This window comes from Bubalus kerabau, chromosome 9 (assembly GCF_029407905.1).
Source record: "Bubalus kerabau isolate K-KA32 ecotype Philippines breed swamp buffalo chromosome 9, PCC_UOA_SB_1v2, whole genome shotgun sequence".
Lineage (NCBI taxonomy): Eukaryota > Metazoa > Chordata > Mammalia > Artiodactyla > Bovidae > Bubalus > Bubalus kerabau.
In genome coordinates, this window is record NC_073632.1 from 95,219,699 (window position 1) to 95,237,136 (window position 17,438).

General features: G+C 50.3%; 1 protein-coding gene and 1 pseudogene across 3 annotated transcripts; both read right to left on the minus strand.

Annotated features, from left to right (window-relative positions):
* Positions 1-3,130: 3,130 nt before the first annotated feature.
* Positions 3,131-16,067, minus strand: LOC129620145 (UL16-binding protein 3-like). 3 transcript variants are annotated; one of them, XM_055535945.1, is made up of 5 exons: positions 16,004-16,067; positions 6,011-6,274; positions 5,494-5,769; positions 4,733-4,890; positions 3,131-3,570 (listed from the first exon to the last, which is right to left on the minus strand). In XM_055535945.1, the coding sequence occupies exons 1-4, from the start codon at positions 16,065-16,067 to the stop codon at positions 4,748-4,750; spliced, it is 747 nt and encodes a 248-aa protein (XP_055391920.1). In that variant the 3' UTR covers positions 3,131-3,570; positions 4,733-4,747. The 3 variants fall into 3 exon arrangements, with proteins under 3 accessions (XP_055391920.1, XP_055391921.1, XP_055391919.1); XM_055535946.1 differs by lacking the exon at positions 16,004-16,067 and adding an exon at positions 15,391-15,667 and having other exon boundaries at positions 4,755-4,890; XM_055535944.1 differs by lacking the exon at positions 16,004-16,067 and adding an exon at positions 15,391-15,639 and having other exon boundaries at positions 3,132-3,570.
* On the minus strand, positions 11,618-15,035 carry LOC129619526 (tyrosine-protein kinase RYK-like; annotated as a pseudogene).
* Positions 16,068-17,438: the final 1,371 nt, after the last annotated feature.

A 17,438-nucleotide genomic window follows, 5' to 3' on the forward strand; every position in this document is an offset into this window, starting at 1 on the left:
GTTTCCCATTTACAAATGTGTAAATTGAGGCATGTCAAGATGAAGAAACTAGCAGAGTCAGAATTTTGTCTAGATTTCTGTTTCTGGAGGTATCTATAGTCCACATCCGTGAAACTGCCTCAGGTACTAATTCCAACCTCCCCAGCCCTCCACCTCTGACCTCACGCCTGGGGATCTGGGATGAGGCTGGGGTCAGGGGCATGCCTGGGGTGAGTCTGGGTGCCCAGGTCCCTGGGGCCCACACTCCTCACACAGGGCCAACCTGGCCCATCTCTGATGGTAGCCTCTGACTTCCTCATGTTCTCCCAGTCCTTCCTCCCTGTGGTCTGAGTCTACCAGGGGCTTCTGGGTTGCCTCCTCTGGGGGATTCAACCCAGGCTCCCACCCCCAGCCCTTCATAAGGGAGTGTCTCCCCACACAGCTCACCTGGCCCCACCAAGCTCTTGCCCCACCCAACCCTGAGTCCTGCCCACACTTGTGGGTCCCTTGTCCTCCAACCAGCCTCTCAGCACAGGTCCGTCCCACACAGAGACTTCAGTGAGTCAGTTGAGAATCTTCTTGTCTCCTTTGCACCTGTTGATTCACAGAGTTTGCTGATCTCCGTGGGTGGCAGCTGGGTGACCCCAAGGTAGAGCATGGTGCCGGACTGGTGTGAGTCAGGGCTTCTACCAGATAAGCCTGTGTGTGGCAATGCAGTCACACAACTCATCAGGATCCCAGGGACCTGCAGAGATTGTCTTAGCCTGGGCTGCTGTCACATGGAGGTGGGGCAGAGCTGAAAGATTGGCTAGAGCCAAGCTTTGGCTTCTCCCTGTGTGTCTGTGTGTGTGTTGGTGGGGGGATGGGTTGAGGGGAGACTCCTGTCTGGAGCTCTGCTGGCTGTGAGCCCCAGCCAATGCTAGGCATGGTCTCCAAACGCTGGCCAGAGCACCAGACGCTTTGCAATCTGCTGACTCTGTGCTGGGACAGGGAGCAAGCAATTCTGTGCCCATGGTCTCTAGGAGTGGACTCTCCATTTCCCATAGTCCTCCAGTGCTCCAGATCATAAACCCTCTTGGTCTAAAATGGGGGTGGGGGAGTGGGGGCATGGGGCTGCTTCTTCCAGCACTGCACCAGGGCTAGGGTGCCTGATGTAGGGCCACAACCTCCTGCTCCTTAGGCAGAATGCTCCAGTTTGTGATGACCCCTCCGTTTGAGAGTACCTGGCCAAAGGTTCCCAACTAGATCCCTTCTTTTCTGCTCCTGCCCTTCTCAGCATGGTTCTTTCTCTATCTTGGTTATAGAGGGGATGTTCTGCTGGTGTCAGGTCGGTCATTTTCTCGGAAAGACAGCTGTTTTGTATGTGGCTGTAGTTTTGGTCTGTTCATGGGAGAGTGGAGCTCAGGGCGTCCTACTTGGCCATCTTGATTTTGCCTTTGTGTGATCAATGATCTTTCATGTTAGTATTGTACTTGTTTTGGGGTGCCGGGAATCATGGGCACATTGCCATCCGATATGTGTGTGTGTCCTGACTGTTCTGTTGACCCGCCCATCTCTTTCCTGAAACTCCTGAATCCCTGAGACACAGCAATATCAAAATTAGGCCAATTAATAACATTACCTCTACATGTCCCATTAACAGGAAGAATCATGCCTCTCTCACTTTAAATCCAAAGATAGAAATGGTTAAGCTTTTAAAGAAGGCACGTCAAAGCCAAAATGGGCAGAAACTAGGCCTCTTCCCCCTAATAGTCAAGTTGTGAAGCAAAGGAAATGTTCTTAAAGGAAATCAAAAGTGCTCCTCCAGTGAACACACAAAGGAGAAGATAGCAAAACAGCCTTACTGGTGATATGGAGAATCTTTCAGTGGACTGGAGGAAAGATCACAACACTGCCTTAGGCCAAAGCCTAATCCAGAGCAAGGCCCTAGCTCTCTTCAAGTCTATGAAGGCTGAAGGAGGTGAGGAAGCTACAGAAAAAAGAGTTGAAAGCCGGAAGAGGTTGGTTCATGAGTTTTAAGGAAAGAAGCCATCTTCCGAACATAAAGCGCATAAAGTGGAAGAGAGAGGGATGATGCTGAAGCTGCAGCAAGTCATCCAGAAGATCTAATAAAATAATCTCTGAAGATGGCTATCCTAAATTAGAGCTTTCCAGTGTAGAGAAAAGAGTGTTCTATTGGAAGAAGATGCCCCCGAGGACTTGCATAGCTAGCAAGGAGAAGTCAGTGCCTGGCTTCAAAGATTCAAAGGATAGGCTGACTCTCTTGTTAGGGGCTAATGCAGCTGGTGACTTGAAGTTGAAGCCAAGCCTCACTTACCTTCTGAAAATCCTAGTGACTTTCAGAATTATGCTAAACCTGCCCTGCCTGTGCTCTGCAAATGGAACAACAAAGTCAAGATGACAGCACATCTGTTTACAACACTGATTACCAAAAATATGAAATCCATTGTTGAGACCTACTGCTCCCACAAAAGATTCCTTTCAAGATATCACTGCTCATTGAGAAAGCACCCAAGGGCCCTGATTGAGAAGTACAATGAGACTCACGCTGTTTTCACACCTGCTAACACAGCATGGCTGCATAGTAGGGTGAACACATGACCTACTGTTGGGATATGGTGAAATATACACAAAAAAATCCAGAGAATTTAAGGATCACTTCACAGCTGGACTGCATGGTACTTTAGGAATGATCTTTAAATTCTCTGTTTCCACAATAAATAAAGCATTATCACTGGCTTTATTTAATCCCATAATGTGGAGGAATGGGGACATACCATGACTTTTCTCCTGGATTAGAAAACAGGCATGAAGTACTCAACTTTTCTGCAATATACAGATGTTGACTTAAGAATCTCTATAAAGGCTTCCCAGGTGGCACTTGTGGTAAAGAATCAGCCTGCCCACGAATGAGGAACAGGAGACACAGGCGACATGAGTTCAATCCCTGGATCAGGAAGATCCCCTGGAGAAGGAAATAGCAACCCACTCCAGTATTCTTGCTTGGGAAATCCCATGGACAGAGGAGCCTGGTGGCCTACAGTCTATGGGGTTGCAAAGAGTCAAACACAACTCAGCACCAATTATGAAGGGAACCAGTCAATGTAAAATTGTATTCCTTTGAAGATATAATGAAGTTGTTTCTCTGGATATAGAAAAAAAAAAAACGCTGAGTCCTGTAATAGCAGATTTATTTCTCCAGTAATATCATCATTTTAAAGAATAAGGTCACGATGCAGGGAAAAGTCTAATTTTCCAAAACCTAGAAGATTGAAAGTGTTATGTTTGGGGTGATCTCTTGTTCAAGTAGTTGAAAGTACTAGTGCAGAGATTGCATCACTCAACACCAAGAAGAAGTGGGAATGGAGATTTGAAAAAAATAAAGATGTTGAGGAGGATGCTCATCAGATGCGACAGGAGACACAGATGGTGCAGCCACTGTGTCAGCATAACTGGTAGACAGACTTGGGATTCCTAAGGTCTGATCTCTTGGCTCTAAGATGAACAGCAGGAGAACAAAAGGAGCCAAGCAAAGACTGAGTCCTGAGGCCAACACAGCACCTGTCAGGGGCTTCCTGGGAGCACCGTCTCCTGCCGAAAAGAAAGAGGTATTGGTCCAGGAGGCTGAGGAACTCCTGTCACTTTCCTGGGGCTGCCCTTCCCCAGCCCTCCTCCAGTCCCGCCCTCACTGAGGGGCTCCTATGTCCTCCATCCCCACCCCCACCCCAGGCCCAGCAGCTTCTTGTCACCTCCTCCTTCCTTCCTGCATCACAGAGTCAGCCCAGGCCCTGACACCCCCTGCTCAGGCTCAGGACTGGAGCCAGTGAGGAATCAATCTGCTCCCTTTACTCAGGTACGGATCCTCTCTGAGGGGGGCCTAAAGGACCAGGAAGCAGGTCCCCGGAGGAGGGGCTTTGCTTCCTGACAGCCTTGGGGGGCTGCAGGCAAACCTCCTTCCTTCACTCCCCTCCAGCCTCTGAGCAGCATACACAGCTCTCAGGACCAGGGTCTTGACCCCCCACCTATTCCTGGTCCCGCCTAGCTGGGCGCCTCCACCCCAGCTCAGGCCTACCATCTCCAGGCACCTCTGCTCAAGGCAGGGCCTCTCAGTGATGGAGACTCTGGGTCCCCAGGAGGCTGGTGACCTGCAGGCTACACTGAGTCAGAACTATTGCTGCTCCAGGAGCACAGGCCTGGCCTCAGGCCTTCCCACAGTCTCTGCTGTGGGGCTCCTGCCTTGCCTGCTTGACCCAGGCCACTTCCTGCAAGAACAGGCCTTTGGAGTTTGGTCTGCAAAGGCCTTCCCACCCATTCCTCCTGGGATGAGAGGCCGGCCCCTCTTATCTTGGCCCCCTGGGTGGGTCCCCTCCCTGCTGACACATCATGTGAAGCTCCCATGCTGCTCTCAGCCCCTGTGAGTCCTGCCCTCGCCCTGAGTGCCTGCTGTTCTCACACCACCTACCGGGGCCCTGCCAGCCAGCAGTCTGTGCTCAGTCAGGGGACTTGGCTGAACCCTTTAAGCATCAATAGGCCCTCGGCCTTCCCGTGCCCCAGCCACCCCTCACTTCCCACTGTTATCTGACAGTGAGGACCTTTCAGAACTGAGGCCTGATCTTGTCCGAATTCTGCTCTCAGGTGATATGGGGTCTTATTCACTGGCTCATTTCCAGGATGAGGAGGTTCAGGGAGGGGCAGGGGTTGGCTGGGGTTCACCTTCCCTGGCCTCACACCAGGCCCTGTGCCCCTGCCTTACCTCTGAATTCTGCCCTCAGTACCTCTTCTTGCAACTGATACAGGCTATTATGATGATCGTTATGACCAAACCGGCGAGAACCCCGGTGGTGATCCAGGTGATGTAACTGCTGTCTGGGGCCATGTGCTGCATTGTAGAGGGTCCCGTGGTTGGTGATGCTGCAAGGAGAGTAAGAGTGAAGCCCTTGTCCAGACCCCAAGCTCGGCAGATGCCTGCTCGCCCCCCTGACCCAGGTACCCCTACTGTGCAGACAGTTTACACACATCACATGGAGGCCCCTGAGATAGATCCTCAAGCGAGACGGGGGGAAGGGAGGAGCCCAGTCCTCACGGGGCTCTGACAGCTAATGGGGGAGCAAGGTTTCCAACACAGCCACTCAGTCCTGCTGTGACATCAGAGACGGTGACCTGAGGATGGAGTCCTCAGGAGCTGACAGCAGAGGTGGTATTGACAGTTTTCCAGAAGAAAGATTGGTGACATTTGAAAGAAGATTATGGAAAGAGGGAATAGTAAGAAGGAGATTGGGATCACAGAGATGTTCTCATGTTTAGGATCCGTGGGAATCCATGTTCACTCATCCAAAGGCCTGTCCTGTGAGGAGTGACGTCAGGAGGTGGAAGAGAAAGGAGGATGACAGAGCATCCCGGGGCCATTGTTCTCCCAGGACAGCTCACCTCTGACGGATCATTTTCACACAAACAGAGGGGTGGGTCCATGTCACCATGAGAGGACTACCACTTTCTCCTACTCTTCTCACTTACCCGTGGTCTTCAACATTTTCTCCCAGCTCAGCAAGATATCCTGAAACCAGCGCTGACAGTCTGCCATGGAGACCTTCTTGAAGAAGTCCGTCACAGCTCTGTCATTCTCCCACTTCTCTTTCATCCACCTCCCTTTAGAATGAACCATTGTCCAGTATGCATTCTCCGAATCAAAGAGGAGGCACAGTTGTCCATTGAAGCCAAACTGCCAGGATGCACTGGTGTGTCCATCGTCTTCACGCCAGCATGACATCCTGGCCTGCAGGGTCAGAAGGCCTGACCCCACCGAGGAAAAGAAAGATCTCAGCCTCTGAGCTTGACAGATTCTTTGCCCCACCTGGGTCCACCTCCCCTGGGCCCAGCTAATCTGGCCCTGGTCTCTCCTGCAACAGCTGCTCTTTCCACTGGACTACTAGGGAAGGACAATATCCTTTTTTTTTTTTTCTTTTAACCCCAAAACAGTGGATGCAGTTAAGCCCCCAGTCTACTCCTCCTGCATTTGGACTTTCTAACTCACCCTTGTCTAAGTGTTTCTCCGGTGTAACATCAGGCATCTGCTTCTTGAGCAAGTCCCCAGTGTCTCTGAGTGTGTCAGTCTGTGTTTCCCAAGCGTTCATACTTTTCACTTCCTCTCCCAATGGACTCATGTACTTGATCTTAGCTCTACCACAGTCATAGGAGAGGAAGACCTTTTGATGAAATTCTCCTTGAACCTCACACCATGGCTGACCATCTCTGGGCCGAGGATCGATGGTGAAATTATAGGAAAGAGAATGAGCATCTGTGAAGGCAAAACACAGTGAGGGTGTGATTGGGGAAAAAGACCCTGAGGCCCCTTCCCGTAGTTATGTGAGAGCAGAGTAAAGTGCAGGGCTGGGCTGACAGAGCAATGACACCCCACAACACACACCATACAGCCAGTGCCCCTCCTCTCCTTGTGGAGAAGGAGGAGTCCCCTGCCTGGCAAATTTCACACATCCTGGGTGTGTCCCCTTGTCCACCAGGTCTGTTCCCAGCATCATAACCTTTGCAGAGACGTGCCAGGCTGCTATTCAGGAAAAACCTAGATGACAGAGGACTATCAGAATCTAACCCCGTGTGCTGTGAGAGATGGGGAGCCTGTGCGGATGCTCCTGAGGAAGCAGGATCACAGGGGGATGGGCAAAGAGGGGATGGGTGAGCACAGAACCCCAAGTTGGAGAAGGGAGAGTTCACAATTAGGGGTCACAGGACTTAGCAAGGCCGGGTAGACACTGCTGATCTCCCATCAGGATGGGTCTTGGAAGCCTGGAGAAAGGCCTGGCCCACATGGCATGAAAGAGAAGATCCAGAACTTCCGAGGCAGGTGGTAGAGGAGGGGATCAAAGGCTCAGGGAAGTGACTCTGCCAGGGCAGACACAGTATGAAAGGGCAGGAAAATGTTCAGTCCACTAGGCACCATGGGAAAGCCTGATGGACTCTATGGAGCCTGAGAGGAAAGCACGGATGAGAAGCATCTCCAATAGTTCAAGGATGACTTTTGTGGAAATCAGGGATAGTGGTAGGAGACCGTGTTCCTGTGGGCTTCTGGCAGGAACAGGCATGGAAAATGGGGAAAGATCAGATTCCAGGTGGAGTGTTGTATGTCAGGAGCAAAGTTGGTACAACGAACAAAGTGATTAGTGAAAGTTGCTCAGTCATGTCTGACTCTTGTGATCCCCATGGACTATACAGTCCATGGAATTCTCCAGGCCAGAATACTGCAGTGGGTAGCCTTTCCCTTCTCCAGAGGAATTTCCTGACCCAGGAATCGAACCCAGGTCTCCCACATTGCAGGCAGATTCGTTACCATCTGAGCTATCAGGGAAGCTGAAAGTGATTAGAGAGTCCCAGTGCCAGCCAGGACCTGACTGCAGGGAGTACAATGCTGGCTCCTAGCACAGGGTGATCCTAGAGGCAGAGAGACGGTCAGTGAACCTGGATGCAAACTGCTTGATTGAGAGACAGAAAACAAGGAGAGACAAACACAAGACTGGATGATCAGTAGGCTGAAAGCAGCCATCCCTACCAAACATCCCTACCAAAATCTCCAGAAACGAGCTACTTCTCAGAAGGCATCACCAGAGAAAGACGCCACGTCCCAGTGAGGAGGGCCCTTTCATCACCACAGCAAGTGCAGAAGTCCTTCCATTCTCTCCTGATGAGCCACACGGTTATTTACTGGGGCAATTGACTCCAATACTTTGGCCACCTGATGCAAAGAACTGACTCACTGGAAAAGACCCCGATGCTGGGAAAGATTGAAGGCCAGAGGAGAGGGGACGACAGAGGATGGGACAGTTGGATGCCTTCATTAATGCAATATACATGAGTTAGAGTAAGCTCTGGGAGTTGGTGATGGATAGGGAAGCCTGGCGTGCTGCAGTCCATGGGGTGGCAAAGAGTCAGACACGACTGAGTGACTGAACTGAACTGGAACTGCAGGAGGAGAAACTACTCCCACATTCATATGGGACCCAGTGTGTTACTAACACCACACACAGGAACGGTAGCATGATCATGGCCCCCGTGCTGTGAAGTGACGCTCCGAGGACCAGGCAATTAATAGACACCTGTCCCAGGTCCTGCTGTCAGTGGTTATCTCTGGGTCCACAGATCCACTCAGTGTCCATTGCACATGTCCTGGACTTCTGACATGAATGGACAGTCTGTGTTGTTAGTAAACTACCATGGGTGAGGTACCATAATCGTGAATTCCACATTCATTCTTCTGACCCTGACTCCCCACCCCCCGATAGTACATGGAAACAATATCATCTCCTGGAGGAAATAATGAAAACGAGTACCAACCTACCATCTCCCTAGGCCTGCAGAGCTCTGGTCCCTATCTTATCTCCACTGAATTACCACTGAGGTCCTAGGTTCCCTCTAATGGTACATGTGAAATACTTCAGGCTTCGCAGACCCTAGGTCTCTGCTGCAACTGCTGTCCTGGCCCAAAGGCAGTCACAATTGGTGAATGAGGAGCGTGGCTGGACCTGCTTCTTGGGCAGATGCCCCAACAGAACCGGTGACATCGTAGCTTCCTGTGTTCAGAAAGGTGCTACATGCTGTATGTGGCGTTTTACTTGGAGGCTCACAACACAGACTCCTAGTGTCCTGAAGAAAGGACATACCACTTGCAGTGAGAAAGCCCATACCATTCAGTATGGCTCCTGGTATGGTCCTGGGGCCTGGCAGAGATGAGGCGTCTGGTCTTGGAATGTCAGAGTTGCCCATCATGATCTGGGTTCATCAACCCCAACCATTAGTTCAGATAGGCCAGCCATCATAGGATAGAAGTGATTATGTGGCTTGGCATATCCAGGGCCACAGGGAACAAATAAGATGTGCCAGCAGGTGACCTAGGCCTAACACCAGAGTTGATACAGGGCCACTACCCCCTGCTCACACCTGTGGCTTCATGCAGTGTCCCCTATGGCTCCTTGAACCAAGGAAGCCAGACTACAGCAGAGGGGTGCATTAGCCCATAACAACCAGATCCACACTCCTATCACAGTCCCACCACCAGAAGCTACAAGGCAGGACACGGTAAGTTTCTGGTTCATAAACAGACAACTGAGGCAGCTCTTGGATGATTCTCTACAGGATGGGTCACTCATTACTGGGGTCAGAAACCAGGACAGTGGACAAGTCTGGTTCTCAATTGATTTACACATTATATTTGGCTCCTGCTGCTCCACAAATGTGGAAGGTCCTTTTGCACCCAGAGACAGATACCAAATGGCCTAAAGAGACCTCGAGATTTACTTTCTTCTATAGAAAAAAAGGCTGTCAATGCCTACCTTAATCAATAACCATTATAGGCTGCTGCTGTCCCAATTTCTAGACACTATGAATGTGGGACCAAAGCGTAGAAGTGGGGATGCCCAGCCTCACCCTCGAGCCCTGTGTCACACTCTGGGAAACCCTGTTCCCATCCCTCCTAAGTTAGGTCCTGGGGGCCAGGTCAGGGGTTTTTACTGGGTGAGTTATCAGACAGAGGGATAAGATGCCAGTTGAGAGAGGGCATGTTTAGATTCTCTTCAAGAGATAGGAAGCTGTTGGAGGCCCTGGGCTTCTTGGGACCATGGAAAAGTGGGTAATAAATGGTCTTGTAACCAAAAGGGCCCTACGGGGCCTTAGTGGGAAAGACCTGCCCCCATGGTCTCTGTCTGCCTCTTGTTTGTAGAAAAGTTTCAGTCAGCCAGGCCTCCTGTGAGTCTCAAAACAGTGGTTTACGAGTTAAGGATTAGAACATGTGAAGATGGAGAAATGAATACTCCTTAGGCTGGGAAACTGGTAACAATTTAGACTGTGACCAGCCACATAGCAGTGTCATGAAATTACCAGTTCCCTGAAAGATAACAAAGAGCTGACACAAGCCTCAAGTTGTTTCTATAGGAAGCAGACCCCCAGCACATAAAAACTGCTGGCTGCAAGCACGCAGACCCCCAGACTGGTTGAAACCATAAGCTTGGTGGTGCTCAAACGTTCGCCTTGTGCCAACCACCCTGACTGTGCTCAAGATGCTGATGCACCCCCCAGCAGCCACCTCTGCCCCCTTTCTAACCTGGAAACTTGGAGAAGGTCTGAGAACATTAGGTCACTATTTCCCAGGGCTCCTGAACAAACCAGCTTCTCCTTTTCCACCACTTGTTACCTTCACCAGTGGTAGGATCTGGGTCATAACCAGCTTCAATTAGTAACAGCCTGAGCTGTGTGGGAGGAGCTTTGACTCCAGGGAGGCGCTGATCAGTGGCTAGGCATTGAGAGCCTTCCGTGGAATGCATATGTAATTTTTTTTAAATAAATTGAATTCTTTAATTTTTTCAAGTATTTTTAAAAATCCATTTTATACTTAAGACAGCCTTGAAGATAAGCACAAAATCTGTTTACTTTTTTTTTTTTTTTACGAAACACAATTCAGGCACCGATTTGTGCATAGCACTGTTCTAGGTGCGGTAAAAGGGGTTCTTAACTTTAAACCATGATTGCACCTTCTGGAATTGTGTTATCCTCCTTTTCCAGAAAGTAAAAATAAATAATATTACCATTGTTTACTATTGACCTGCCCCAAATCCACTTCTGGCTCTGAGAAATGCTGCTGCTGCTGCTGCTAAGTCGCTTCAGCGTGTCCGACTCTGTGGGACCCCATAGACGGCAGCTCACCAGGCTCCCCCGTCCCTGGAATTCTCCAGGCAAGAATACTGGAGTGGGTTGCCATGTCCTTCTCCAATGCATGAAAGTGAAAAATGAAAGTAAATTCTCCCAGTCGTGTCCGCCTCTTAGCAACCCCATGGACTGTAGCCTACCAGGCTCCTCCATCTATGGAATTTTCCAGGCAAGAGTACTGGAGTGGGGTGCCATATGCTAGGATCTGCAAAATTTAAGATGTTTCAGTGAATTCCGCTCCTACTTTCCCCAAAGTAAGAAGGCAGAACTCCTTTTTATTAAAAAAAAATTAAAAAGGCAATTTTTCATGAAAGAGCAGTTTCTGTTTCTATTGTATTTTTCTTTTTTTTTCCTTCTAGCTTTTAAGTTTTCTTCCTCCAACACTGCCTTTTCCTGTACAAGGCAACAGCATTTTTTTCCTTTTTCTTTTCCTAAGACAAAATATTTTATCTTATAGACAAATAATTCCCAAAACTATTGATAAATCTTTTAAAAAACAAGAAGAAGGAGAAGGAGAAGGAGGAGGAGGAGGAGGAGGAGGAGGAGGAGGAGGAGGAGGAGGAGGAGGAGAAGGAGAAGGAGAAGGAGAAGGAGAAGGAGAAGAAGAAGAAGAAGAAGAAGAAGAAAGAAACTTAAGGGTTTCCCTGGTGGCTCAGCAGGTAATGAATCCACCTGCAATGCAGGAGACCCCAGTGCAATTCCTGAGTCAGAAAGATCTCCTGGAAAAGGGAGAGGCTACCCACTCCAGTATTCTTGAGCTTCCCCGATGCCTTAGACGGTAAAGAATCCACCTACAATGTGGAAGACCTGGGTACGATCCCTGGGTTGGGAAGATCCCCTAGAGAAGGGAAAGGCTACCCATTCCAGTATTCAATCCTGGAGAATTCCACGGACTGTATAGTCCATGGGGTCGCAAAGAGTCAGACACGACTGAGCAACTAAGCCCAGCACATTCAAGGGTGAATCAACTACATTACTTTGATGAAGTAAAAACTAAAAAGCACTTGGCACTAAGCTAGTCCAAGTATTTGTGTTGAAACAATTTTAAAAGCTATTTATAACATTGTTTAAAAATTTCTTTGTCAAAAAATTTATATAAACATTTTCAGTTCAACCTAATGAAAGTGTTATCTAGAAAATATTCCACATCATTAAGTCTGTCTTAGAAAGTTCAGATGCTATGGCATTCCTAAGGCACAGTGTTCTGGAAGACAACGTGCTTCTGCGGTGCTGGGTGATGTATGTGACTGGCTGGCTCCAAGTGGGTCTCAGCAGGCACCGTCCCCCTGATGCTGGGGGACTGTGAGAGGACAGTCAGACACAGGCCCCCAGGGCTGCATGGAACCCTGTGAGACACTGGGCCAGCTGCTGGAACTGGGCTTCTCCTCCGAATCTAAGGCTCAGCACAAGCCATCACAGCAAATGGTTCATCAGGACAGTTGATAGGCTGGGCTATTTGATGACCTTCTTTCATATCTCTAAAGAGTCGACATCCGTGTAGGGTATTTGACCCAGAGCCACGAGCTCCTACACTATCACTCTGAAGGCCAACACATCACTAGCACTGGAGAACTAAAATAAATTATTTTTTTAATATCTGTTTTTGGGGGGCTGTATTGGGTCTTAGTTTTGGCATTTGGGATCTTTTTGCAGCATGAAGACTCTTAGTTGCAACATGCTGACTTCTTAGTTGTAGCATGTGGGATCCAGTTCCCCGACCAAGGATCGAACCGGGCCCCTTCACTGGGAGTGTGGAGTCTTAGCGACTGGATCACCAGGGAAGTCTGAAGACCTCATTCTTAACCAGACGTTCATGAGCCATCCATCGATCCCACGTTTTCATTGTCCCCCACACAGTGAGAGTCCATGGGGAACAAGACTCTGGAGAGGAGCTATCTGCACTCTTAATTTGAGGTTGTCATCAATGGCAGAGCTCCTAGCAGCCAGGTCTTTGTGGAGGACTTCTCTTCTGACCAGGTATTCCATTCCACAGGCAATCTGATCTTGTGGACCAGGTCCTGTTGAGAAATTGCCTGCGGATTATTGGCTTCTACTAATTTGTGCTGCAGGCTCCCCTGGTGGCTCAGAGAGTATAGAATCTGCCTGCAATTCAGAAGACCCGAGTTTGAAGGGCTGGAAAGATCACCTGGAGAAGGGAATGGCCACCCAATCCATTATTCTTGCCTGAAGAATTCCTCAGACAGAAGAGCTTGGCTGGCTATAGTTGATGGGGTGGCAAGAGCCGGACAGGACTGACTGACTAATACACACACAGACACACAATTTGCACTGCTGTGAAAACTATTTACGATTCTCCCAATTCATGTCAGGCAATATCACGAGGGGTTTTCTCTTTCTTCTATACACACAAGGGAAATAGGAGGAAAATTTCTGTGATGAAGATCTCATAGCTTGCAACGTTCAGTGAGTATCACTGTCACCTGAATTTCAGAAGCTTAATCTCTGTTTTTACAAATGGTTGCTGTTCTTTATTTGGATCTTTTTCATCTACATAAATCCCATGGAAAATACGTCCTAAACTACCTTCTTGGAATACATCCTCTCTGTGGACAGAGTTATCCTCTCCTTGGATATTTCGATATCCTTCACCTTAGCTCTGGCCTCCAAAAGAGTGGCACTTCTCAAGACACTCCTCTACCCACCCACAAGGTAGGATAACGGGATGGAAGTACCATTGTTGGGTGTGTCTCCTCTCAGATACTGAGTCATCTGGGACATGGCTGAGACAACCCTTGGGAACTACTGGACACTGATGCTGTCTTCCAGTTCAATTCTTGTCATACTATGAAGGTGCAAACCAGCTAATATTATTACTACAAGAAATATAACTGCACAGCAAACCCCTGCACTGATATAAAACCCACGGGTAGAAGAAGCTGGAGCTGCATGAACAGGATCGTAAGTAGTTCTGCTTTTTGTAGCACATTTTCCTTCCTTTCAAATTTTTGAAGAAGGGAAGTTTTTGAAGAATTTACTGTCAAGTTGAGCTGCATTTAGTCTCATAACCTCATTATCTACTTTTCAGAAAAGGATAGCTAGAGCCGATATAGTGCGTGGAAATCCCCCCACCCAGTGCCCCTCGCACGCCCCACCCCCATCAAGCAGAAATGCGGATCGGGGGTAGGTTCACGAAATTGTCTACTTGGAAACCTGCTTATATTCAACTTGGACTCGGTAGGCCAAGTGAAAGGTAGGACATGTGTTTCGCTGAGTTAAAGGATAGACGTAGTGCCCAACAAGGCCACTTCTCTAATAAAAAAAGTTCTGCATCTAGACCAATGAGCCGAGGCACCTGGTCCCTGCTCACGAAAAGGCTTGCACCTGCCCCCAGGGTAGCGGGTGAGGCCCCGGGGACTGGGGGTGGAGCCTTGCCGCGGAGCCAGGTGGGTGGGGGTGGAGCCCGGGGCCGGGGGTGGAGACGTGCCTCGGAGCCCGGTGGCCTAGGGCGGATCTCGGGGACCGGGGGTGGAGCCCTGGGGCCGGGGGTGGAGCTGTGACGCGGAGCTTTGGGGCCGGGGGTGGAGCCGTGACGCGGAGCCCGGGGCCGAGGGATCCCGGGGCCGAGGGATCCCGGGGCGAGGGTGGAGCCCGGGGGCGGGGGGGTGGAGCCCGCGGCTGGGGGTGGAGCCGTGCGGCGGAACCCGGTGGCCGGGGGTGGAGCCCGAGGGTCGCGGGTGGAGCCCTGGGCCGGGGGTGGAGCCGTTCCGCGAAGCCCGGTGGCCAAGGGTGGAGCCCGGGGGCCGGGGGTGGAGCCCGGGGGCCGGGGGTGGAGCCGTGCCGCAGAGGCCCGGGGCCGAGACTGGAGTCAGCAGCGACGGCTCGGACTAGAGCACTCAAGCACGTTTCAGACGGAAGTGCGCCACTGCCGCCTCCAGGGCACCAGGGTCCCCTCTGCGTTTATAACTTACGGCCGGGAAAGAGCGCTGATCCTTCAAGGGCCGGGAGATGGAGGGACCAGAAGGTTCTCTGTTGCACAGGTCGGGGCGGGAGGGTGTGCTTTTCGGGGCGGGTCTGGGTCCCTTCTCCGCGGGATGCCCGACTGGTCCCAAACCGCCCGGCTCCAGGGCTCCCACTTCCCAGGGGCGGGCTGGACCCTTGGGGGGTTTCAACCCTATTTCCTGCCGCGCCCCGACCCCCTCGTCCCCCAGCGTCACTTCCCAAATTTGCGGCATTACTACTCCACCCAAGTCAACCGTTGTGGCCCGGAGAGCCGACAAGAAGCCGGGAGGAGCCTCCGAGGACCAAATGGGCCAGGGAAGGGAAAGAAGTGGGGGCGGCGGCGCCACCCTGTAAAAAGTTTCGCGAAACCCCGCGGACACCACCCCCATCCCTTTTCAGGCTCATAGCCCATTGGAGAAGGCAATGGCAACCCACTCCAGTACTCTTGCCTGGAAAATCCCATAGACGGAGGAGCCTGGTAGGCTGCAGTCCATGGGGTCTCGAGCAGTCAGACATGTCTGAGCGATTTCACTTTCACTTTTCACGTTCATGCATTGGAGAAGGACATGGCAACCCACTCCAGTGTTCTTGCCTGGAGAATCCCAGGGACGGGGGAGCCTGGTGAGCTGCCGTCTATGGGGTCGCACAGAGTAGGACACGACTGAAGCGACTTAGCAGCAGCAGCAGCAGCCCATCCAATCTCGCGTTCCCCCACGCCCCGCGCAGGGTCATCCCCGAACTCACCGCTGGACGTCCCGCTGAACAAGACAATCGGCAGCAAAACGAGGAAACCAAGACTGGTCTTGGAGCCACCCATTTCTCCCTTTGCCACCTGGATCCCAATTTTGCAGGATTGCGAGGCTGTCAAGCCAGAACCCGCGATCTTTTCCCGCTAGCCCACAGCTTCGTCTGGCTTCCACTCCTGCACGGACTGCCTGGCCTGCCCCTCCGCCGACAGGCCCCGCCCCAGATTTCCTACCAGAAATCCTTAGGAAAACCCCGCCAGATCACTCCCTCACTAGCCCTGCCTCCCTGTGTACTAGCCTGCTCACTTGCTTACGCGTTGCGCCAACTTGCAATGGTGATAGGAGACCGCCTAGTTCTTGTTGCTGAAGCTGAAATGCCAATACTTTACCTGATGCGAAGAACTGACTCACTGGAAAAGACCCTGATGCTGGGAAGAATTGAAGACGGGAGGAGAAGGGGACGACAGAGGATGAGATGGTTGGAAGGCATCACCGACTCGATGGACATGAGTTTGAGTAAAATCCGGGAGTTGGTGATGGGCTTGCAGTCCATGGGGTCGCCAAGAGTCGGACACGACTGAGCCACTGAACTTAAGGCTCTTGTTCCTCACCTTGTTCCTTATCAGTCTTAAGCCTCTTGTTCCTTATTAGATCGGGGGCACTCAGGCCAGTCATCTGAGTTGGGAGGAGACAAGGAACAAAAGAAAATTCTTGTTCCGGCCACTGGGTCGGATCAGTCAGCTGACAAGCTTGTCCCTAAGTACCTGAATGGTCAGGGCATCAATTGCAGTGAGGAAATCCCACCAGAGTCACCATCTGTTAAAGAAAGGGGGACTCCTTGCAGGGTCTGAGAGTGGGCTTTTGTCTAACATTGGGAAATGAATTGTTCCAGAAGACACACATGCTGACAAGGGAAGAGGCTTTTTTTGGGAAGGGGCTACAGGGCGGAGAGCAGCAGGGTAAGGGAAACCAGGAGAACTGCTTTGCCACATGGCTTGTAGTCTTTGGTGATGGAGTTAGTTTCTGGGTCATCTCTGCCCAATCATTCTGACTCAGGGTTGTCCCTGGTGTCAGAAATGTGTTCTGGCGAGCTTTATTGATATTTCTGAGAGTTTATTGATATAGTACTTACTTTCCCTTAACCCAATTAAATCCAGCTCAGTTACAAATTCATTTTCATGTAAAGACAGAACCAGAGATCACTTTGTTTTACTGCTTCGGTTTTAAAAATGCTATTTCTTCCCCCCTCACTCTGGGGGACCACAGATGGATGAGATGGTTCCTGAGAACCCAGGCGAAAGACTTACATTGTGGAAGGGAGAAATGGAAGCTCCCTTTTTTGTTTGTTTTGTTTTTAAAGTCTTCCAAAATGATTGTGAACAGTGACTGCAGCCATGAAATTAAAAGATGCTTGCTCCTTGGAAGAAAAGCTATGATAAGCCTAGACAGCATAGTAAAAAGCAGAAACATCACTTTCCCAACAAAGGTCCCTATAGTCAAAGCTATGGTTTTTTCAGTAGTCATGTATGGACTTGAGAGTTGGGCCGTAAGAAGGCTGAGCACTGAAGAACTGATGCTTTTGAGCTGTGGTGTTGGAGAAGTCTCTTGAGAGTCCCTTGGACAGCAAGGAAATCAAACCAGTCAATCCTAAAGGAAATCAGTCCTGAATAGTCATTGGAAGGACTGATGCTGAAGTTGAAGCTCCAATACTTTGGCCACCTGATGTGAAGAGCCAACTCACTGGAAAAGACCTGGGAAAGATGCTGGGAAAGATTGAAGGCAGGAGGAGAAGGGGATGACAGGGGACGAGATGGTTGGATGGGATCACTGACTCAATTGACATGAGTGTGAGCAAGCTCCAGTAGATGGTGAAGGATAAGGAAGCCTGGTTCTTGCAGTCCATGGGGTCACAAAGAGTCAGACATGACTGAGTGACTGAACAAGTAACCCATGCCCACAATTGTAGCAGAGATTTGCAGGAGCAATTGGACAGAGAAAAGTACATAAAATAAAGATGCTTTTAAATTCACTGACTGAGAGAACCTA